The sequence below is a fragment of the Littorina saxatilis genome, linkage group LG2 (assembly GCF_037325665.1).
Source record: "Littorina saxatilis isolate snail1 linkage group LG2, US_GU_Lsax_2.0, whole genome shotgun sequence".
Lineage (NCBI taxonomy): Eukaryota > Metazoa > Mollusca > Gastropoda > Littorinimorpha > Littorinidae > Littorina > Littorina saxatilis.
Genome location: NC_090246.1, coordinates 89,383,070 through 89,407,743, shown reverse-complemented (window position 1 = coordinate 89,407,743; position 24,674 = coordinate 89,383,070). Strand labels below are relative to the sequence as shown.

The window sequence follows — 24,674 nt, the reverse complement described above, 5'->3', positions numbered from 1 at the left end:
GGAGAGAATAAGACACAGAAAAATCAGTTTCAGTTTCCACTGCAGATTGAGTGCACATTCTGCAGATCAGAGAAAGTTGTCCGTTCACAAAGACAATTTTTAGTTCTGTTTGGTTGGGTATTTTGTGGTTTTCCCCGAATCTCATCTGAAAGAGAAAAAGTGTGAGATTTTAACATCTGTACCTGTGGGACCACTGAGTGATGGTACTGATGGCACAGGAAATGGCCTTAATCTGTCATTGTCAATGGCTTCCTGTAGGGAAAGTCAATAGCACACTGAATGGAAAGAAATGCTATGCTATCATCAACTGTGAAGTACAGCTTTACTGGGCTGGAAGAGGTACAGTATAAATACAGACCTGTTTGTACAGTAGCTGCTATTCTGGTACAGCCGCTGACCATGCTCTCAGCACAGTGGAACCTCCCTTTTAAGACCCCCGAATTTAAGACTTCCCCCTTTTTAAGACCTTTATTTTTCAGATGTTTTATTCATAACCTCTGTAAATTTACCTCCATTTTAAAACCCCACCTTTTTAAGACTCCCTCCTTTTTAAGACCTAATTATTTTCTCAGATTTTTCGAGGTCGTAAAAAGTGGGTTCCTCTGTATTACATGGTGCTCAAGGGAAGTGGCCAACATTAAAGAGGCCAACATTAAAGAGGCCAACATTAAAGAGGCCAACATTAAAGAGGCCAACATTAAAGAGGCCAGCATTAAAGAGGCCAACATTAAAGAGGCCAACATTAAAGAGGCCAACATTAGAGAGGCCAACATTAAAGTGGCCAACATTAAAGACGCCAACATTAAAGAGACCAACATTAAAGAGACCAACATTAAAGAGGCCAGCATTAAAGTGGCCAACATTAAAGAGGCCAACATTAAAGTGGTCAACATTAAAGTGGCCAACATTAAAGAGGCCAACATTAAAGAGGCCAACATTAAAGAGGCCAACATTAAAGTGGCCAGATTAATTGAAGCTAGTGTTGTAATTCCAAACATTTCCCAAATGGGTGAATCATAGATGCGAGATATTGGGATGAAATTAAAATGTGGGAATTGTATAATTTTGTGTTGTGCAGCTGCGTCTCCCCAGTACTGCCTTTGCTGCAAAAAGATGCCTCTGTGTTTAATTGTTCTCTGTGTCAGGGTGAAGATTGCAGAGATTTGAAGAACTACCGAACAGCTGATCAAACAATGAATATGGAAATTTATTTAGCCAATGAATAAATGAATATGCCGGAAACTTGAATCGGAGGCTTTCCGATGTTGGACCAAAATGGCCGCATAGTCATTCTTGCGATCTCGATCAGGCCAAGACGGCAAGAGAAAAACCAATTCATGGTCACCATCTGCCTGGGATCTGTGATTTTGAAGCATTTCCCTAGGACGGTACTCATATGTTCACAACTTTGAAACTTAGTTGGGGTATCAGTTGATTCCCCTCATTTGCTTCTACAAAACAGACTAGAGTGTGCGAGTCATGTAATTCATCATGTTACTCAAAGGTTTAAAACTTCTTCCTTTCATTCCAAAACTCTTCCAAGCTGCGAAAGATTATACAGATTATTTTTGTAAAATATTTGTGTGTAAGGTACAGGGTGACCCCCAAAAATGCAACCCACTAAATTAAAATACTACTAACTCCTGAATTTGTTCAGCGAATTACTTCATATTTGTGGTACATTGCTTGAGATCCAATAAGTTCACAAAGTATTATGTTTGTACGTTAAATGGTCTGACTTTTATGCGCTTTTTAAAAAAAATCAAAAGTCTGGGATTGACTCAAAAGTACGAGGTTTGGCACTGATTGAGTTGTAGCCACACTAACCCGATTTTAGGCTCTCTAGATTTATATTTCTTGATTTTTTTTGAACGGCCTTAATTGCATACAAAAACCATCCTCAGACAATATTTGAGTTGAAACAGCAATTATAGGGAGTCTGGGGGTTCAAGTTGGATGAGTGTGGCTACTGCGTAGTGTCAAACCTCCTATAGTTGAGGCAATGCCTGAATTTGAAGAAAGAAAGAAAAAAAAGCGTAAAAATGACACCACTTGATCTAGATACTTGAAACTTTGTGCAACTATTATCCCACATATCATGCTATTGTCCACCAAATATGAAGAATTTCGCTGAACACATATGGGGGTTATTAGCATTTTAGTGGGTTGAATTTTAAGGGGGTCACCCTGTATTTATTTCTCAAGCAACATTTAAGTCGACATTGATCACCTGTTCTTTATTCTTGTCAAGGCAGATTTTGTATTATTATCAAGTCATCAAACATTTCCTTTACAGTAATTTTAAGATATAATCTGACCTTTCTCCTTTCCCAGCACTTGTGACAGACTCCCAACTGATCCAGTTGATTTATTTCACACACATGTGTGTACTTTTTTGTGGTTGGAAAAAATTTAGAGCTGTTTTACAGCAGTGCAAAGCTTTTTACTGCGTTCATAAGATGCCAAGGGGAGGGAACAGGAAAACTCGTATCTTCTTACGGCAAAGTGCCAGAATTCTGTAGTTAAAGAAATGGGGCTTCTGTGTGTGTTTGTGTGTGCATGTGTGTGTGTGTGTGTGTGTGTGTGTCTGTCTGTCTGCGTGTGTGTGTGTGCGTGCGTGCGTGCGTGCGTATATGTGTGTACGTACGTACGTACGTACGTTTGTACGTGCGTACGTACACGTGTACGTACGTACTTGCGTGCGTGCTCTCCCCTCTCCATTCTAACATCCCTGTTTCTTTCAATTTCTCCATTGCATGTATTAATTTCACCTGCGCAGCTAAAGCTGTTCCACCAGCTGATGTAGCAGGGATTAGTTTGTATTGATTTGCCCTTGATGGCAAAAAGGGGCAGGAGCACTTTGCATCATGGGGGGTAATTGTTCCAAAGGCATTCATTCAGTTTCCTGTGAACAAATCTGTTTCCTTGCCTGCAGCAGCACTGATCTAGCAGCTTCCCACCCTCCCCCCCCCCCCTCCCCCACAACACCACCACCCTTAATCTATCAGGGAGCAGAGACCAGGATCAGATCAATAGTTCAACGTTTTATCCAGCACACCTTCAGCTTCCTGCGGCGGCTTTAAATCCTTGTGTTGGGGGCAAAGACAAGTGAATGTATGTAACGTGCAAATGGGAAATACTGAAACAGATCAATGTAAAGAAGAGGAAAAGGGAAAATGCCACTGTCACAAAGAGTTGAAGAAATGTTTCAGTGAAAATCTATACAGCAAAAGCAGATTCTTTGTGAAAAGGAGGACATTGTAGTATAGAATAGGATGGTCAGATTAGGAATGAGACAAAGCAGAGGTTGGGGGTAGTCGACGCTTGCACATGCATTGGTGTTTGTGGAAGAGAAAACACAGACAAAACACTTTTAAGTGCACTGAATAAGTAATCGATGATTTCCGAACAGTTAAGTGCTCTAGGTTTCACAAGCAAACAGGATAGAAATTTGATATGAAAGCAACCGGCTTGTTTGATGGCAGCAGTTCTGAAGACCTGTGTATTGATCACTGCAGAGGGCCGTCTATCTGTCTGATTATACACTAGGCTCTTCTGCCAGACAAACTATTCGCCAATATTGACATTCGTCTCCTTGGAGTCTTTGTTAAACTTTAATCTCGTTAGAACATTAGTAACGCTGTAGTTGCAGGTTACGGGGTAACGCAGACTTGTTTGTTCATTTAGGAATTTGTCCAGTTGGAGATTGAGAGTAGAATGAAAAGGGGTTGTTTGGTTTGCAACAACATTTCTTAATTCAGCTGCTACATTTGTATTTCTTGAATTTATTTACTGACCATCTTTTTTTTATTTTTATAAATAATGGTTAGGTGACTTAAATTATTATTTTGGGAGGTGGGGGGGATGGTATAGTGTATTTTAATAATGCTTTCAAAGACTATATTCATTCTATCATTCATTCATTTGTATAAAGCTATTGTTATTGCCGGGGTCTTTAATTTAGTGTGTCTTACAATGTTTTGTGGTTTGTTCATTTATGGCAAAGCAAGAAAGGATGGAAGAGTATGCTACATGTACATTTGTTTGTTTGTTTGCTTAACGCCCAGCCGACCACGAAGGGCCATATCAGGGCGGTGCTGCTTTGACATATAACGTGCGCCACACACAAGACAGAAGTCGCAGCACAGGCTTCATGTCTCACCCAGTCACATTATTCTGACACCTGACCAACCAGTCCTAGCACTAACCCCATAATGCCAGACGCCAGGCGGAGCAGCCACTAGATTGCCAATTTTAAAGTCTTAGGTATGACCCGGCCGGGGTTTGAACCCACGACCTCCCGATCATGGGGCGGACGCCTTACCACTAGGCCAACCGTGCCGGTGTCCTACTTGTACATATCACGCCCATTAGCAAAATGACAAACTACACACAGTTAGGCCAGTGTTTTCTAACGATGATTCAGCAGAGTGTGGTCGAGGAATAATGAGCACATCATATACGTTGAGAAAAACAAGCAGCGCTGAGCACATAATGATGTATCCAAATGAACCCAAAACAGAGGAACCCCCTTTTTAAGACCCATCAAGTTAAGACCCCCTCCTTTTTAAGACCTTGTTTTCTCAGACTTCCTGTTCAGAACCTCTGTAAAGGTATCCCCCATTTTAAGACCCCCTCCTTTTTAAGACCTTGTTTTCTCAGATTTGTTGCGGTCTTAAAAAGGCGGCCCACTGCATCCCAAGCACCCAATAGCATGTTCAGTGTATTGCGCAAGGAACCCACTGATGCAGACACAGAGGTGCCATCTTGATCGCATAACAGTTGGCGTTGATCACACCAGCTGTCCCAGTACCGTCTTTTTTTATGTCGTCAGTTTGACAGTGCACCCTCTTTATGTGATATTTGTTACCTGCGTGGGTTTCTTCGTCTAAAAAAACATGCAATCAGTTTTCGCAATGTTTATGTGATATTTGTTACCTGCGTGGGTTTTTTCATCTATAAAAACATGCAGTCGGTTATCGCAATGTTTATGTGATATTTGACAATTTGTTACCTGCGTGGGTTTTTTCATCTATAAAAACATGCAGTCGGTTATCGCAATGTTTATGTGATATTTGACAATTTGTTACCTGCGTGGGTTTTTTCATCTAAAAAAACATGCAGTCGGTTTTTGCAATGTTTATGTGATAGACCCTGTGCTCAACCTGGTCTGGAACAGTGTGATGGAAAGATAGAAGGGTGGGGAGAGGAGGGGTAGGAGGAGGAGGGGAACGAAACGAACACTTGCAGGCATGCGCATGGGAATTGTCCGCCGAAAGGCAAATTTCCGCCGACATTTTTTTTTGTTCCGCCGAAAAAGCAAAAGTGTCCGCCGAAAAAATAAATGGGGGAGGCACAAATGGTTCTAAAAACTGAATATAATGGCAAACTTGGAGGTAAGATGACACCAAATTACACCAGTTGGGTTCTTTGGAGAAAAAAAAAATTCCGCCCAAAATGCCCCCATGTCGACTTTGCTATTAGTTACAAATGTTCACCCAAAATGCCCCCATGTCGACTTTGCTATTAGTTACAAATGTTCAGCCTTTTTTTACTTTTTTCAATTCCCATGCCTGATTTGGAAGGCAGTTGTGATGTGCCAATCTTTAATGAATACAATACCAGTTTAATTAAGCAGAATTTCCAGCAATCTTATTGCACTTTTTTTTTTTTTAAATCAACAAACAATATATTATTAATCCATTTCCTTAACCATTAATGCCTGCCTGCATGTGTTTGATAAAGAGGGGGAAAAAGAGAGAGAGACAGTCTGTCTTTTTGCATATCTCTGGGTTGGCTGGTTGGCTGTGTTTATGTTTCCATGATTTGTTTTGGTTTGTTCTTGTGTGTGTGTGTGTGTGTGTGTGTGTGTGTTTGTGTGTGTACGTGCCTCGCGCCCCCTAATTGGCGTAGAGGCGCGTCCCCCGGGTGGTGGATGGGGGAGCCTTCTCTACTAACTTCTGAGAGAAGGTCGCATCACTCTCGATGCCGTGAACCTAATTAGGATCTTTTTCTTGTTTCTTCTCTATTTCTGCCTCCCCAAAGTCCTTTTACTTTCCTTTTCTCACCCATAAAATTCTTCACTTTTTACCCTTGTTAAGTGGTTCTTGTATAGAATATAGTCAATGTTTGTAAAGATTTTAGTCAAGCAGTATGTAAGAAATGTTTAGTCCTTTGTACTGGAAACTTGCATTCTCCCAGTAAGGTCATATATTGTACTACGTTGCAAGCCCCTGGAGCAATTTTTGACTCACATGCGAAGCAAAAGTGAGTCTATGTACTCACCCGAGTCGTCCGTCCGTCCGTCCGTCCGTCCGTCCGTCTGTCCGGAAAACTTTAACGTTGGATATTTCTTGGACACTATTCAGTCTATCAGTACCAAATTTGGCAAGATGGTGTATGATGACAAGGCCCCAAAAAACATACATAGCATCTTGACCTTGCTTCAAGGTCAAGGTCGCAGGGGCCATAAATGTTGTCTAAAAAACAGCTATTTTTCCCATTTTCTCTGAAGTTTTTGAGATTCAATACCTCACCTATATATGATATATAGGGCAAAGTAAGCCCCATCTTTTGATACCAGTTTGGTTTACCTTGCTTCAAGGTCAAGGTCACAGGAGCTCTTCAAAGTTGGATTGTATACATATTTTGAAGTGACCGTGACCCTGAACTATGGAAGATAACTGTTTCAAACTTAAAAATTATGTGGGGCACATGTTATGCTTTCATCATGAGACACATTTGGTCACATATGATCAAGGTGAAGGTCACTTTGACCCTTATGAAATGTGACCAAAATAAGGTAGTGAACCACTAAAAGTGACCATATCTCATGGTAGAAAGAGCCAATAAGCACCATTGTACTTCCTATGTCTTGAATTAACAGCTTTGTGTTGCATGACCTTGGATGACCTTGACCTTGGGTCAAGGTCACATGTATTTTGGTAGGAAAAATGTGTAAAGCAGTTCTTAGTGTATGATGTCATTGCTAGGTTTAGTTATTTGACCTTGACCCTGAAGGTCAAGGTCAGGTAAAGGTCAAGGTCAAGCATGTGAGTCGTATGGGCTTTGCCCTTCTTGTTTGATTAGTGCTTTTGTGAACAAGAAACACTTAACAAGTGGCTCTATCCCATCTCCCCCCTTTCCCCTATCCCATCTCCCCCCTTTCCCTCGTCGCGATATAACCTTCGTGGTTGAAAACGACGTTAAACACCAAATAAAGAAAGAAAGAAAGTGTGTACGTGTGTGCATGCTCATGCATGCATAGTATAAGTGTGTGTGTGTGTGTGTGTGTGTGTGTGTGTGTGTGTGTGTGTGTGTGTGTGTGTGTAAATGTTTTATGTACGTCTGTATCTCTACACTATGTATCCTAAACACAGTGACCGTTTCTGATGTCTTGAACCCTTTGACTGTTTGCAGGCCTGAGATTCCTGAGAGCGTTGCGGCTGATGTCCATCCCAGACATCCTGACGTACCTGAACGTGCTGAAGACCAGTACACTCATCAGACTGGTGCAACTTGTGGCCTACTTTGTGTCGCTCTGGCTCGCTGCTGCAGGATTCTTACACCTGGTCAGTTTTAATTTTGGGTGATAAATGGGGATTAGGGGGGTTGGGGCGGTGGGTGTGTAGGATGTGTACATGTGTGTATGTGTATGCGGATGTGCATGCAAGCCTCTGTGTGTGTGTGTGTGTGAAGAGGTCAGATTTTTAGAAGAGTTTAGGTGGTGGTCGTGTGGGGAGGGTTAGAATTTACGTCGGTATTACACATTAGAATCTTCAGACTTTGGGCTGAAAACAGACTTTTTTGTGAGCCCCAAGATGCATTTCAGAGCAGGTGTTGTGATCCATCCTGAAATTGATTTACAGTGTATTACCATGGCTTATTTTCAGACTTTTTTGTATTTCCTTGAGAAAACGTGAATGGGAGAACTTTTTTAATTATTTACATTATAAGTGAGGGGGTACTGGGTACGGCATGGTACCCTCTTACCACAGATTGCTTTAATTAACCAAGGTGATGTCATGTTCAGCATTCTCTTGCTGTGGGAAGAATGGTACAGTTTGTACGTGTGTCACCTTTGCTCTGTTCCCACATCAGTTTACTGCATGGAAATTAGATTAATTTGTTATAGTCTGCTTGTCTATAGACATGATTCATGTACAAGTCAAACAATATTATATCTGACTGTCTTTCTGCCTAACTGTCTGTCTGTCTGTCTCTGTTTGTCAATCTGTCTGTCATTATCTGTGTATGTCTGTCTGTATGTCTGTCTGTCCATCTGTCTGTTTGTCTTTTAGGAGTGTCTGTCTTGTAGTTTCAGCCATTGAGTTTCAATTTAATTATATTCATGCATGCTTTGTTTACAAATGAAGGAAATGTCTTGCAGATCGAAAACTCGGGAGACCCGTTCTTCAACTTCTCCAACCCGCAGAAGCTGACGTACTGGGAGTGTTTGTATTTCCTCATGGTTACCATGTCAACCGTAGGATATGGAGACATCTATGCTACCACTGTCCTTGGGAGGACCTTCATCATCCTCTTCATACTCATCAGCATTGTGAGTTCTGTCATTATTCTGCCTCAAAGGAATCACATGCAACCACTTATGTATTGATTGATCATTGGATTTCCTTTCTTTGACAAATGTGACCGCAGAGGCAGACTAAATAAAACTCATATTTAGGTGGCTGGCCGAGACTACAAAAGAGTGTACGTCTGTGTGCATTCATTCCAAAGCATCGTTTCAGTATTCATCTTTGTTTGCATATATATATTTATGCGGTTTTTTCCCCAGCAAAATGTCAGTTTCATTCAGCTTTTGTTCTTCCATGTCCTGGTTCTGGGGACACTTTTGAATTGTTCTCTTTGGTTTGTGTTTGTTTTGTTCGTTTGCACCCTCATAGGCTGGAGTGGTACTGAGAGCAAAATGTGTAACAAACAAATAGACATTCTGGGCAACAGAATAAACATGAGTATGTAAGTTGCAGGCTGTACAAAAGCTGGGGAGTTTTTTTTGTATTTTTTGTATGGACATGATACATAACTTTGTTAGCTAATCCACTCAACAGCTTTCAGAAAATCAAACAACATTGCTGACAAACTCTCTAGTTGCATCAAATATACGTATTTGCACTTAGATACATACATAACATACACTCACTCAGACACATGCGCACATGCACACACACACACACACACACACACACACACACACACACACACACACACACACACACACACACACACACACACACACACACACACACACACACACACACACACACACACACACACACACACACACACACACACACACACACACACACACTCGTGAAGGGCAACAGACGCAATTAGCCACAATAATACACTTACCGTATTTGACAGACTACAAGCCGCGACTTTTTTTCAAAAAAAATCGCATTGCGGCTTATAAAAAGATGCGGCTAAAACGTTACCTAAACCTGAATAGCATTCACCTAATGGAAGTCACCACGGATTTTCATTTCGCTCTATTAGCGATTACCGGTACTTTATTAGCTCTCTACTCAAGACTCAGCGCTTTTCTCTTTCTTTCGCGAATCTTCGTTTGTCAACAAGTCGTCGTGACAAGATAGCGTACAAAGAAACACCGGATGTATCAGGATCTCGCGCGCACGAGATTTCGTTTTTTTGTGTCTCGCTATAGTTGGAGGAGCGAGAACCGCCATGTTGTGTTTGCGTCTGCTCGAAATGTGCGCAAAAGTCGTAAATCATCCAAAAAAAGCTTATTCTGGGCGGGACTACATGTGTGTGTTGGTTACAAATTGTGTGTGTGATATTTTTCTTCAAACTTTTTCACTTTTCTTCTTTGTTTCACTTGTTTATTCTCGGAGCCGATTTCGCCAAATACCGTGCTTTCGTTTGCCTGGTTGTTTTGTGATTGATTGACACGATCTGATTATATTTTTTTCGACGGCGGCTAATATAGTGACGCGGCCTAAACGTGGTTCGTTCCAATTTTTTTTTAAAAGTCGGGAGTGCTGCTTATAAAACTGTGCGTCTTGTAATCCGTCAAATACGGTATGTAATATTGATAGTATGGTGCAATATTGATACACCCATAGAGCACTGTTCCATTGGCACAATATTGCCAGACTTCCATGCATTTCTGAAACACTAGCTGTGCTATTGTGTTCAGTGTCTGGACTGGAATTCATAAACAGTGGTTGTGAGGAAACCAAGTAAACAAACAGTGGCCGTATCCTGGACACAGAATAAAACTATTGTGACTTCATTTCTCTATTGTCAAAATGTCAACTTGTATTGTTTTCTTTCGCTTGCTGTTCTGTGTTTTCTTTTTGTCTGGTGCTGTTTTCACTTCTATTATTCCAGAGTTCACACCTGAGTTCAAAACCCTGGAACTGTATTGATTAAACTGGCTTGCGTATGTATGTGTCCGCAAGTGCGATGGAGAAATCTTGTTCTGATAAATGCAAGTACTTGTCCGTTAATTTGAAAAACAAAAATAACCGGACTTGATGCAACCCTGTTACTCATTTAATTAAATACACAGGCATAACATGGTGATAACCTCACAAGTAATTTTCCCCTGCCGATATGACCAATAGTCACTGAGACAGACTTCATTCAGGGAAATCTTTGTCATTTTCTTGAGAGACATGCATAAGAACTTAAAGAAGTGACAGAAATTTAATGTGTAGCCATTACTATCATTGTGACGTCCAGTTGAACTTTCTTTCGCTTTTGATGTGAGATAGTTTATCTTGTTCAACAGGGTTAAAGGCACAGTAAGCCTCCCGTAAACCATCACAGATACGGTCAGGCTTTTACACACAGTACAAACACCCTTTCATTTAAACACTCACCGATTGAGAACATCCTAGGTGCCCTCCGTAAAGAGCGAACAATTTTTAAAGAATTAATTTTGCGTGGTTTATCTTACCCCTGAGCCATCGTGAACCCGTGTGATCCAGTTTCCCTTTTTCACAATGTAGTCGTCGGTTAGTCATTTGAATGCGACTCGATGTGAGCTTATCTACAATAGCACGTTTTTATGCACGAAACAAACGGCTGTGGTTCACAAGAACTCTAGCGATGGCTTTTGACTGTTGAAAGGAACGGCGATATGCATAAACCGTCGTCTGCTACGACCCTTGTGTGACCCTGCTTTCGGGCTTTTCTTTTTTCAAACTTTCACAACTTCGAATTGTACTGATCTTGTCTTGATGAAAAAAGAATTCTTTTATGATTAAAGAATGTTTGTGTAACAAGCTGTCAATTTATTATTTAGATTTAAAAAGTTAGTTCTAGCGCAAAAACGCACCACGGTCTAAAAACATTCTGATAATCATCGATCCACGGTTATGGCCAGTTTACATCGATAGAATGAGACCCGAAGGGAAGTAACTCATTTTTGACCTGAGTTCAGGATGGGTCCAAAAAGTGTTCGAGACAATCTGCAAAATTAATTCTTTAAAAATTGCTCGCTCTTTACGTAGGGCACCTAGGATGTTCCCGTTTGGTGAGCGTTCAAATGGAAGGGTGTTTGTACTGTGTGTAAAAGCCTGACAGTATCTGTGATGGTTTACGGGAGGCTTACTGTCCGGGCGTGATTTCCGGTATTGAATATTCATAACAGCCGTCCAGCACCAAAACGAGGCGCCATTGTTGTAGAGGAGCAAGTCCACGAAAATAAATTCTTTGAAAATTTCTCACGCTCGACAGAAAGCAGCCAGGATGTTCCCGTTCGGTGAGCGTTCAAATGGAAGTATGCTTGTACTGTATGTAGACGCTCGGGGAGCTCTGTGATGGTTTACGGGAGGCTTACTGTGCCTTTAAGTGATACATCTTGGTTTCTTTACTCTTTGTCCTTTCTCATTAACCAGCTAGATGCAAACCTGAACTGTTTAGTGTTTGATGATCTCTATATATAGACATGACCTGAGTTTGCTTGACCCTCATCAAGTCTAAGGTCACAGAGGGGTTGAGTCCTGGAGAAAAAAAATTAGAATCATGGTTTTTCTTTTTTTGGTAACAGTTTTGAAGCGAGATCTTTGTAATTTCACACGCTTCCAGCGTTAGATGCGGAGGGGGGTCCGCTGTATGTTAATACTGAGAAACTATATTTCTCTATAAGGATTAATTCTTGAGTTTTCATGCCCTAGCTTTTACCCTTGTAGAGCCATTCCATGTGTCTCTATTGTTACTTTGGCTCACATTTGAAAATACCATCTGGGCAAAGAGATGATTCCTTAGAGCTCACAGAAAATTAGAAGAGGAATAGAATAAACCTCCTAATGCTTGGCCCGGAGAGATGTGTCATTTAAGTGTGGGATGGAAAAGAGGAGGAATAAATTAACCTCCTCGATTAGTCCAGAGAGATGTGTTGTTTGTGTGTGATGGGAAAAGAGGAGGAATAAACCTCCTAATGCTTGGGCCAGAGAGATGTGTTGTTTGTGTGTGATGGAAAAGAGGAGGAATAAACCTCCTAATGTTTGGGCCAGAGAGATGTGTTATTTGTGTGTGATGGGAAAAGAGGATGAATAAACCTCCTAATGCTTGGGCCAGAGAGATGTGTTGTTTGTGTGTGATGGGAAAAGAGGAGGAATAAACCTCCTAATGCTTGGGCCAGAGAGATGTGTTATTTGTGTGTGATGGGAAAAGAGGAGGAATAAACCTCCTAATGCTTGGGCCAGAGAGATGTGTTGTTTGTGTGTGATGGAAAAGAGGAGGAATAAACCTCCTAATGCTTGGGCCAGAGAGATGTGTTGTTTGTGTGTGATGGAAAAGAGGAGGAATAAACCTGCTTGGGCCAGAGATGTGTTATTTGTGTGGGATTGGAAAGAGTAGGAATAAACCTCCTAATGCTTGGGCCAGAGAGATGTGTTATTTGTGTGGGATGGAAACTGAGGAGGAATAAACCTCCTAATGCTTGGGCCAGAGATATGTGTTGTTTGTGTGTGATGGGAAAAGAGGAGGAATAAACCTCCTAATGCTTGGGCCAGAGAGATGTGTTATTTGTGTGGGATGGGAAAAGGTTTTTTGTGTGGGATGGTAAAAGCAGACCTGTGTGAGTGTTTGGCCTTGGTACAGGCTGGTGGTTGGAGGATGAAGGTGGCAACAGGAGATAAGGAGAGATGAGTAGTGAGTAAGTGACTGTGTGACGTCAGGCGTGCAAATCACAGGGCAGAGATGACTGACAGTTATACTGCTTCAGACCTATAGGCCAGTCAAACTCATCCACTCGCTGACACCACCGCTCCTCCCCCCTCTGTCTCTCTTTGTCTCTCTCTGCTTTTACTGTTCACCGTCTTTCTCATTTGTCTGTTGGTCTGTCTGTCTGTCCCTCTCTCTCCCACTCTCTCTCAGTCTTTCTGTAGTTGTTCTTTCTCTCTCTCTCTCTCTCTCTCTCTCTCTCTCTCTCTCTCTCTCTCTCTCTCTCTCTCTCTCTCTCTCTCTCTCTCTCTCTCTCTCTCTCTCTCTCTCTCTCTCTCTCTCTCTCTCAAAAATCACAGTGATGGAAGACTTCGTTTGGTTATATTTTCATTTGTCCAAAGCATCAGTGTTCATTATATCCACACAAAAACACTCAAAGCTTTAATAACACATTTACTCATGCATGTGTATTCAGCATTGTTTTCACTACGTTACATATACGACGCTTTATATTTGTGTATAATATGTAATGTGTAAATATTCATATGTTGTTGTTTTTCTCTACCTTTTTTTCTACGTTAATATCCGTGTAAATATGTGATTAGATTAGTCCCCTCTCTGGGCGAGGGCTGGTTGAAAAAAAGCTCGTTGTATTGCTTATGCCACAACCCTCGAAAAAATTTGATTTGATTTGATTTGATTTGATCTCTCTCTCTCTCTCTCTCTCTCTCTCTCTCTCTCTCTCTCTCTCTCTCTCTCTCTCTCTCTCTCTCTCTCTCTCTCTCTCTCTCTCTCTCTCTCTCTCTCTCTCTTTTTGTCTCTATCTCTTAGTCTTTGTCTCATATTTGTCTGTCACTCTGTCTTTCTCTGTGTCTGCCTCTCCTCCCCACCCACCCCCATCCCCACACACCCTCTCTGTCAGATATACATATATGAGCTGTCCTGTGCACTTCTTCTCACCATCACGCTTTGCCTCCCAATCTGCCTCTGTTTCTCTTGGCATATTTGCCTCCCTCTCTCGACACCATTCTTTCCCCCCCTCCCCTCCACTATCCCTCCCCATCTGCTGCCTCTCAACATCAATATGTCTACTTACCTCAGAGGAGGGCAGCTTCTCGCACTCTTCTTGCACCATGGAAGAAAGGCGGAAGACAAGCCACTGGAGAATAGTGCTGGCACAGAAATCTGATGGAGAATCAATAATGAAGGAGGGGGAGGGCATTCCTTCACAGGTCTTCATCACCCAAATTATCCCCAGATTGTCAGTGAACTTATGTGAACCGGGGTGGCTTGTGGTCAGTCTGGTCACTGACGTCTGGCTGAATTGTAAATAAGGGGCCTGGACCCTCTCAGGAACACATGCATGCACGCATTGACCTGCATGCAACACTTGACCATGCAACACATGAATTAAGTCTTGGCCTCTGCTTGTTGCCAAGTTAGATGATGCTATTTCCAGCACGGGACTTCATGACCATGCAACACATGAATTAAGTCTTGGCCTCTGCTTGTTGCCAAGTTAGATGATGCTATTTCCAGCACGGGACTTCATGACCATGCAACACATGAATTAAGTCTTGGCCTCTGCTTGTTGCCAAGTTAGATTATGCTATTTCCAGCACGGGACTTCATGACCATGCAACACATGAATTAAGTCTTGGCCTCTGCTTGTTGCCAAGTTAGATGATGCTATTTCCAGCACGGGACTTCATGACCATGCAACACATGAATTAAGTCTTGGCCTCTGCTTGTTGCCAAGTTAGATGATGCTATTTCCAGCACGGGACTTCATGACCATGCAACACATGAATTAAGTCTTGGCCTCTGCTTGTTGCCAAGTTAGATGATGCTATTTCCAGCACGGGATTCATGACCATTCCCCCAAATCCAAAGACAGATAGACTGCCAACGTTCCAAAATTCTGAATAAAAAAATAAAAAGAATTGTAGGTTATTTAAACGTTCTGTCAATAATTAAACGTTCCCATAACCTACAATTCTTGTTTTTTGACCAGTCCTCCATTTCTTAGCAATGAGATGGCTTTAGGTTTGGGCAAGTAAAGCTAGCTAAGCTTGTTTCTTAGGAACTTCTCACGGCGAGGATTTGGTGAGGCAATCATCTCTCTGGAGGTGCCTGCCTTCAAGAAAACATTGTGGTTGCACAGCTGGCAATCAGCTTTGCTCTTACCCACGAGTTTTTTTTACATCAACTGTTCATACTTGATGCTTGCCTGAACAGCACAAAATCATGTCATAGGATATAGGGCAATTAACTTCAGTTTGATGCTTAGACATTGAAGTACTGACCCTGGAAAAAGGGGGAGGTAACCACACTAAACAAAACTCAATGCCCCAGGGCATGGTCCGTAGTAGTTACCTCCCCTACTGGTCCCCTGCGCATGCGCAGGAAGTGACCGGTGACATACACCCTCCCCTTCCCGCCTACTCAGGGATGGTTGTTTATGGATACAGGATATTTTCATAGCGTTAATTAAGGATGGTATTTACTGATTAAGCTGAGGTAGAGTTGGTGGAAGTAATATATATGCAGAGGTTAGTCAGGGGTCCACAAAAGAGATCAGGTAAGCTAATACTTCTTCTTCTTCTTCTTCTGCGTTCGTGGGCTGAAACTCCCACGTACACTCGTGTTTTTGCACGAGTGGAATTTTACGTGTATGACCGTTTTTACCCCGCCATTTAGGCAGCCATACGCCGCTTTCGGAGGAAGCATGCTGGGTATTTTCGTGTTTCTATAACCCACCGAACTCTGACATGGATTACAGGATCTTTTTCGTGCGTACTTGGTCTTGTGCTTGCGTGTACACACGAAGGGGGATAAGCCACTAGCAGGTCTGCACATAAGTTGACCTGGGAGATCGGAAAAATCTCCACACTTAACCCACCAGGCGGCCGCGGCCGGGATTCGAACCCTCGACCTTCCGCTTTGGAGGCCGACGTCTTACCACCACGCCACAGCGCCCGTCAAGCTAATACATTTACATTCATTGCTTGATTTTTAGTGGTTTTGACAACCATGAACACAAGGAAGAAAACAAATTGCAATGACAATGTAATGGTTGATTGCAGAGTAGATTGTGATAAACAGTGAATGTACCTATTGATGATAAAATGTCCTTGTTTGTGTAGGTCTCTTTCACAAGCTGCATCCCCGAAATTGCAGAGATCCTGGGCAGGCGGCAGAAATATGGTGGCTCATACAAGAAAGAGAGAGGCAAAAGGTAACTACATTGGAACCCCCCTTTTAAGACCTCCCCCCCCCCCCCCTCGCTTTTAAGACCTTACTTTTTGTTGAACCTTGTTCCTTCCCCATAGTACTACATGTGTATAGTACAAGACTATAAGGATGAAAGAGATGAAGAGAATAGATGTTTGCAGAGCTTTTCTGACAACAGATTGGAAGCCCTGGATAAAAGTAAAATTAGATGAAAGAAGGAGGATTTATGTTCTTTCTTTGCATACAAGAATGGCCTTGGCAAGAGAATAGGTAAGCTTTCCTCTACTACATCCATGACTGATACAGTTTGTCACCTAGGAACCTTTAATTTGATTGTGAAAGGGTGTGGGGGGGGGGGGGGGGTGCAGGCAGTTAGGATTAGGATTAGGGGAGGGGGGGATTACAACCATGACGTTGAATACTAATCCAGTGCTATCATTGACCTCTCCTCTTTTGAAGGCAGCTGAACATATACATGGATATGTGTGTGTGTGTGTTTCATTTGTTTCATTTGCTTAATTTCAGACATGTGGTAGTGTGTGGTCACATAACGTATGAGTCTGTGCTGAACTTCCTGAAGGACTTCTTGCACAAAGACAGGGAGGATGTGGACGTGGAGATCGTCTTCCTTCACAAGTAAGTCAAGACACAATTAATTGTTTCAAACTATGAAATGTGGGGTTGTGCCATTGTCTCTGTTAAGCCTGATAGTAAGTAATTGGGTGAAGTCGACTGCATGAAGTCTACCTCATGAAGCTCACTACACAAAGAATTGCCACTGAATTTTTGGTCAAAAGAAATTAAGTCAACCTCAGGCTCTATTAGGGAAGCCCTTTGGCTGTCTTGAATGTGCATACAAAAAAAATTTCAGCAATGACTGGGTTTACTTCCTCCAGAATGTTCTTTGTTAACATTTGGATGTAAATGCTATTATTGTTAAAACTATACCTGTAATGCTTTTTCTGAATGTTTTAGGAACATGCATTGCTTTTGAGTGACTGAGGATGACAAAGAAATTGAATACCAAGCCTTGTCTACATTTTACCTGGCTTATGCGCAGAAATGTGAACTGTGTGTTTCTTGTCTTTTCTGCAACAATCTGTGGGGTGTTTCTTGTCTCAACTGACTGATTCATTTTCTGTTGTGCAGAGGTCTGCCTGACCTTGAGTTAGAGGGGTTGCTAAAGAGACACTTCACACAGGTCGAATATTTCCAGGGATCCGTCATGGATGCCAATGACCTGGAAAGGGTTCGGGTAGGTGTTTTATTGTTTACAATTTTCCAGATCTGAAAAAGAAAAACAGAATAGAAACTTCAGTCAAAAGTATAGGTCAACTGTTGGTATTTGTAAATTGGAATAGTGGCGTAAAACAGTTTTGTAACAAGTATTGGAAGAAATGTTGTTCTTATGCATCGTTTTAAAAAGACGGTCTCATACTGGAGTCATAAGATGTGAAAAAGATTTGATTCTCCTGGCCACAATAAATTGACACCGGCTATTCTGTGAAAATTTTAAGAGTGAAAAACAATGCTCTGATCACAGTCTATTGGGTTTTTTGACTGGCATAATGCCACTTATTTGGCATTCAGAACCCAGGAGAGGCCGCAAAATCACCTTTAGAATGCCAAAAGTTTGTTTTGGTAGGACGGGGCACTGCCCTGTACCCTGCAAGTGCCTGCGCGGTCCCTGGACCACTGCCTTATAATTTTCAGTCAATTTATTTTCCCTAGGTTTCACCCATGTTGTTCTGATATGAATGTTGTAGTCAGATAAACACCATGACAAAGTTATTTGTGCACATTGTTTATACAGATGTGAATGCTGTGTTCAGATTCGCCATGCGGACGCGTGCCTTGTGCTGGCCAACAAGTACTGCCAGGATCCCGATCAGGAGGATGCTGCCAACATCATGCGAGTCATCTCCGTCAAAAACTCCTTCTCCGACATCAAGGTCATCGTGCAGCTGCTGCAGTACCATAACAAGGTCAGGGGAATGAACACACTTCGCTCTCACTCCTGATACAGTAGAACCTGTCAAAACTAAAAAACAGAGGGACCGACCAAACGTGGTTGTGACAGACAGGTGGTCACAATGGAAAGGTGAACTATATAGATAACAACTCATTGGGAATCTTTTGGGGTGGTCGCAATGGAAAGGTGAACTATATAGATAACAACTCATTGGGAATCTTTTGGGGTGGTCGTAATGGAAAGGTGAACTATATAGATAACAACTCATTGGGAATCTTTTGGGGTGGTCGCAATGGAAAGGTGAACTATATAGATAACAACTCATTGGGAATCTTTTGGGGTGGTCGTAATGGAAAGGTGAACTATATAGATAACAACTCATTGGGAATCTTTTGGGGTGGTCGTAATGGAAAGGTGAACTATATAGATAACAACTCATTGGGAATCTTTTGGGGTGGTCGCAATGGAAAGGTGAACTATATAGTTAACAATTCATTGGGAATCTTTTGGGGTGGTCGCAATGGAAAGGTGAACTATATAGATAACAACTCATTGGGAATCTTTTGGGGTGGTCGTAATGGGTCTTTATTGAGAAGTGGTTGCCAGGCTCCGGTTTGACTGTATCATCTCTTCTTGAATATTTGATGGTGTCCTGGTTTAATGAACTTGTAATGCTTTAATCAGTTGCTAGGCCTCTACATCAAATTACAGCAAGGAGAAGGTCATAGTCATGCTAACAACCTGTGTCCGTGTTTCATAGGCCTACCTGTTGAACATCCCCAGCTGGGACTGGAAGCGAGGGGACGACGCAGTGTGTGTGGCGGAACTCAAGCTGGGTTTTATCGCACAGAGCTGTCTGGCGCCCGGGTTTTCCACACTCATGGCAAATCTCTTCACCATGAGGTCCTACAAGCCTGTAAGTGATAACAGTGGTGTGTGGGTGGGTGGGGGTATGTTGGTGTGTGTGTGTACGTGTGTGTGAGTGCCTGTGCAGTGTGTGTGTGTGGGGGGGGGTCGCAGTGTATGTGTGTGTGTGTATTGGTGTGGGCAAGTGTGCATGCGTGTGTGTGCTTGTGCTATGGGTCATTAAATAAGGACGGTGTTTGGTATCAACCTGTTAACTGATATGGTGGGTGGAAGTGCTTACTTTCTTCGTTTAAACACAGACACAGATCACATCTCTCCAACGTTCACACACTGTTCTCTTCTTGCAGACACCTGACATGCCGCAGTGGCAGACGGACTACATGCGAGGCACGGCCATGGAGATGTACACAGAGTACCTGTCCAGTGCCTTCAATGGCCTCACCTTCCCTGAGGCAGCTGAGTGAGTGTTATGTGTGTGTGTGACCTGTCCTTTTCTGAAGGTAGCTGAACATATGTGTGTGTGAGTGGGTGTGTGAGTGTATGTCTGTGAGTGTGAGTGTGTGTGTGTCTGTCAGTCTGTTTATAGGGGGCAGAGGGTGATGTCTATGTGTGTGTGCATCCACATTGCTTCATGTGTGATTACGTGCATGTGCGTGCCTGTGGGAACAAAGGGACATTTCCGTGGAAATTCAAATATATCTTAGATGTGTTCACATAAGCTGCATGTGTGCAGGCTGTGTTTCTCCAAGCTCAAGCTGTTACTAGCGGCCATTGAGGTACGGCAGGAGGACACAAGGGAAAGCACTCTGGCCATCAACCCCGGACTCAAAGTTCGCATTGAAAATGCTACACAGGGTTTCTTTATTGCTGAATCAGCGGAAGAGGTTAAAAGGTAATGGATTGTTTTAGTCAAAATACAGAATATGTTATTACCCAAGGTTGGGAGTTCACTTGCATGTTGGTGATATATAGTAGTTAAGTGGTACCTGTGATGAAAGGACACCCTTGGGACCAGCCAAAAGTGTCCCTACATTGCAGGTGTCCTGTCATGACAGGTATATTTCAGTAAAGTTAATAGACAAAGGGATAACCAAAGGTGTCCTTTTAAGGGAGGTGTCCTCTCATCAGAGGGACCACACATTGCAGGTACCTGTGAAGAGAGAACACCTTTGGGAACAGCCAACAATGTCCCTTCATTGCAGATGTTCTTTCTGGACAGGGTCACTGTGGTAGAGTTTGTAGACCAATGGAGTACAGCTGTGATTGACTGTGATGGAGGTGTCCTTTCATAAGAGGAGCCTCGTATTGCAGGCACCACTGTTATAGTGATCTCATTGCCTTGTTATTTGCTTGTTGCTTTGTAGGCACCACTGTTATAGTGATCTCATTGCCTTGTTATTTGCTTGTTGCTTTGTAGGCACCACTGTTATAGTGATCTCATTGCCTTGTTATTTGCTTGTTGCTTTGTAGGCACCACTGTTATAGTGATCTCATTGCCTTGTTATTTGCTTGTTGCTTTGTAGGCACCACTGTTATAGTGATCTCATTGCCTTGTTATTTGCTTGTTGCTTTGCAGGTACCACTGTTATAGTGATCTCATTGCCTTGTTATTTGCTTGTTGCTTTGCAGGTACCACTGTTATGGTGATCTCATTGCCTTGTTATTTGCTTGTTGCTTTGCAGGTACCACTGTTATAGTGATCTCATTGCCTTGTTATTTGCTTGTTGCTTTGTAGGCACCACTGTTATAGTGATCTCATTGCCTTGTTATTTGCTTGTTGCTTTGCAGGTACCACTGTTATGGTGATCTCATTGCCTTGTTATTTGCTTGTTGCTTTGCAGGTACCACTGTTATAGTGATCTCATTGCCTTGTTATTTGCTTGTTGCTTTGTAGGCACCACTGTTATAGTGATCTCATTGCCTTGTTATTTGCTTGTTGCTTTGTAGGCACCACTGTTATAGTGATCTCATTGCCTTGTTATTTGCTTGTTGCTTTGGCTATTTGTTTTTGTTATTGCTGTGTAGGGAGATGGTTGAAAGGAAGTATTTTTTTCTGATTATTATGACATGTGGCATGAGATATGGGTTCAAGAATGGGCAAGATAGGCATGGTGAAATGCAGATTAATAAATTAGGAGAAAATAGTTTTCTGCCAGGCCCTCAAGTTCTGCCAGAAAGGGAGGGGTGTTTCATCAGGGGCTCACATCCACGTCGGACATCGGACATACACGGATATTTTTTTCAAATGTCCTATACATTTTTCATGCAAGAGGACATATGTCCTATTGTTTTTTTCACAAAGTGGTCATTGTCCGATTATGCTTTCATTTGATCCGGACTTTGTCAGTACTTTCCAATTTACAGTAGTTTGATTTGCTATTTTATCGATGTTTAGCGAAGCGATGTGTCTCTACAAGCAGACGAAACTTGGGGAGGTTTTATGTGCTTTTTATAGAGAAGAGCTTACAAGGGTCGCAATTCTGATTGCTCCAAGCCGGTTGACAGTTGCCTATTTGTTCTGTTACCTTTGTGACAAAAAACTAGTCAAGTTTAATTAAATTTACGTTTTGTTGCCAAAACAAATGTCCTATTGATTTATTTTTGTTCAGGACAAATGTCCTATCACTTTTGTAATGTTCAGGACATTTGTCCTATGCCACCTCTCATGGATGTGAGCCCCTGTTTCATACTGACCCAATTTAAACAGCATTTGGAATTAAAAACAAAAAGGTGATGGATCCCTTTAAACTGATGAGCGCTTCCATGTGTTACAAATACACATCATGTAAGTCATCACTTTCACAGGAGTTGGATGCCAGGGGATTCACTACGGGACTTCAATAAGCATATGGCTGTGGCAATAATACTGTTTTGCAATAACAGGTAGTCAGCTAAAAGAATTAATCCCCAGCTCTTTCTGTGCATCTGTCGGCCCAAGTGCACTGATTGTATTGCAACAAACTGGCCGTGTGGGTGTGAAGCGTAAAAAAATAATAATAATAAATAAAACAAAGTGGTGCCAGCTGTCCCCAGCCATTATGGGTTTATTTACTGCAACAACTTCACAGGGAGGCATTTGTAGTGTCGCAATTGTGTTAGTGACAAGCCAAGCGGATTTTGTGACCGATCAGTCAGCAGTAAAAAAACAGTGTGTGTTTCTGAAAGCTTTGCAGTCATAATGAGACCCTAGCTTGGAGGAACATTTTTGCATCAAGTGCTTCCTACTTTAGTTTGATACAAAATTTTAATTGTCCTCAATCCTGTACAGTTCATGAGCAGGGGAGCCACAAACAGATGTGTGTTTACAAACTCAACTTTTCAGATCTCTGTTTATAAACTTAAATGTTTGAATTTCTGTTGATAAACTTGAATTTTTTGGATTTAAAAACTCAAACTTCGAAAATCACTGTTTATAAACCTACAATTTTAGAATTCTACGAAAAAATGAATTTGTTAAAAAAAAGTGTTTATATACTGAACTCTTGAGATTACAATACGTCTATAGCATGCACTTAGTGAACGAAGGGTTCAACAACAGATGGTTATGTTTATGAAATGGTGTTCTTGCAACTACAGTAAAACCTGCATCTAGCGGACCCTTATTTCGGCGGACACCTTAGCATAACGAACAATTCAAGTGAGGACGGATGTATTTTACACTCAAAAACACCTTAAAAGAGCGAACACCTCAAAGGCGCGGACGCGGACACCCTTTTTTGGTCCCGATTGGGTTCGTTATTTGTCAACAACGGACAAACCCTTGAAGCAGACAGCTTTTAGCAGACGCTGGTCCGCCATCTTGGTTCTGCAAATACAATCTCGCTGGCGATGTGAACGCACGAGAAGCTTATTTTGTAAGCCAATGACAGCACTTGAAAGAAGTTGATTTTTGTATGGTGCACGCTCATTGGTCGATGCCGTGAACTCACAAACAAAAACAGTTTGCTTTGTGCATTTCGGGTTTCTACTTTCTGTACTGTGATGCATCTTCGTCTCATCCTTTGTCTTCGTCTCATCAAATTTTTGACTTTAGAAGAGAGAGTCGATGTCATAAAGAAATTGGACAAGGGGCTGTCCGTTCGAAAAGTTGCTGATGAGCTGAATTGCGGGGAAAAAAGCTGATCGAACACAAATTCTCAGTCAATGGGAATCCGGTGCCAGATCGACGGCAAAATGTGTAAAGAGAAGAAAAACAACCTATGATGAGTTGAACGAAGAACTCTTTGAGTGGTTTTCAACAGCTCGATCAAAGAATCTTCCCGTGAATGGCCCATTGCTTCAGGTCGTAAGAAACCGATTGCACCTCTCTCTCTCTCTCTCTCTCTCTCTCTCTCTCTCTCTCTCTCTCTCTCTCTCTCTCTCTCTCTCTCTCTCTCTCTCTCTCTCTCTCTCTCTCTCTCTCTCTCTCTCTCTCTCTCTCTCTCTCTCTCTCTCTCTCTCTCTCTCTCTCTCTCTCTCTCTCTCTCCCTCCCTCCTCCTCCCTCCCTCCCTCCCTCCCTCCCTCCCTCCCTCCCTCCCTCCCTCCCTCCCTCCCTCTCTCTCTCTCTCTCTCTCTCTCTCTCTCTCTCTCTCTCTCTCTCTCGCTAGCTCGTTCTCTCTCTCGCTCGCTCGTTCTCTCTCTCTCTTTCAAATTTCAAAATAAATCATTATAGAAAATGTAACAAATTAATTACCCCAACTCCACGAATTGACCTGTACAAGTCGAGCCTATCATATTCTGGAGCAATTATGTGGAACGCTATTCCAAATATAATTAAATTACGAATTCATGAAACATCATTCAAGGAATATTACATCCTGTTTCTTTTACAAAACTTATCCCCGAGTACGCAGTACTAGGGTCCAACAGACTTTAATTGTGTGTGTGTCTGTCTGTCTATCTGTCTGTCTGTCTCGACTTAACAGCTTATTGCTGGGAAACTACTGGGCGCAGTTCGTTCAAAAGTTGATACACTAACTTGATAATAGGTCCGATTGATCGTATTAAAACTTCATAATGTTACCTGGGACCTAAATGCCCCAAAAAACACAAAAGTTCTAGACGGTTGGACGAATTCAATCGGAGCGACAGCCAGCCATTGAGCTGATAGAACAGCCGAACGCATGCGTCATGAAAAGCATGCGTATCGCATGCGAGACGATTTGCAAGCCAGCCAGCGGGTGGGGATTAATTTGGTCTCGGCAAAGAAACTACAGTGCAGGTTTGGTCTCGGTGAGACTGACAGAGAGCACGAGAGAGAGCGACAGGGACACTGTGTCAGTGATTCAAGGTGGTGGCTTGGTGGCCAAAGGGATCCGGGTTCGATTCCCGGCATGGGCGGTCTATTTTTTTTTTTTTTTTAATTCTTGTTTACTTTTGTTTATTATGAACGTTTTAATGTTTTATTTTACTCTAATAATTTTTTTAATTGTTTAAAATAAATAATTTTTTTTTTTTTTTTTA

The 24,674-nt window shown here is 42.1% G+C and overlaps 1 protein-coding gene across 3 annotated transcripts in view; it reads left to right on the top strand.

Annotated features, from left to right (window-relative positions):
• LOC138960090 (calcium-activated potassium channel slowpoke-like) overlaps nucleotides 1-24,674 on the top strand; it is a 74,093-nt gene that overhangs the window by 9,708 nt on the left and 39,711 nt on the right. For all 3 annotated transcript variants that reach the window (XM_070331830.1, XM_070331827.1, XM_070331828.1), the window contains exons 5-13: nucleotides 7,420-7,571; nucleotides 8,390-8,560; nucleotides 16,305-16,396; nucleotides 16,918-17,028; nucleotides 17,542-17,647; nucleotides 18,225-18,377; nucleotides 19,125-19,280; nucleotides 19,579-19,691; nucleotides 19,965-20,123. In XM_070331830.1, the coding sequence (XP_070187931.1) occupies nucleotides 7,420-7,571; nucleotides 8,390-8,560; nucleotides 16,305-16,396; nucleotides 16,918-17,028; nucleotides 17,542-17,647; nucleotides 18,225-18,377; nucleotides 19,125-19,280; nucleotides 19,579-19,691; nucleotides 19,965-20,123 (1,213 nt within the window). The remainder of the gene's footprint in view (nucleotides 1-7,419; nucleotides 7,572-8,389; nucleotides 8,561-16,304; nucleotides 16,397-16,917; nucleotides 17,029-17,541; nucleotides 17,648-18,224; nucleotides 18,378-19,124; nucleotides 19,281-19,578; nucleotides 19,692-19,964; nucleotides 20,124-24,674) is intronic.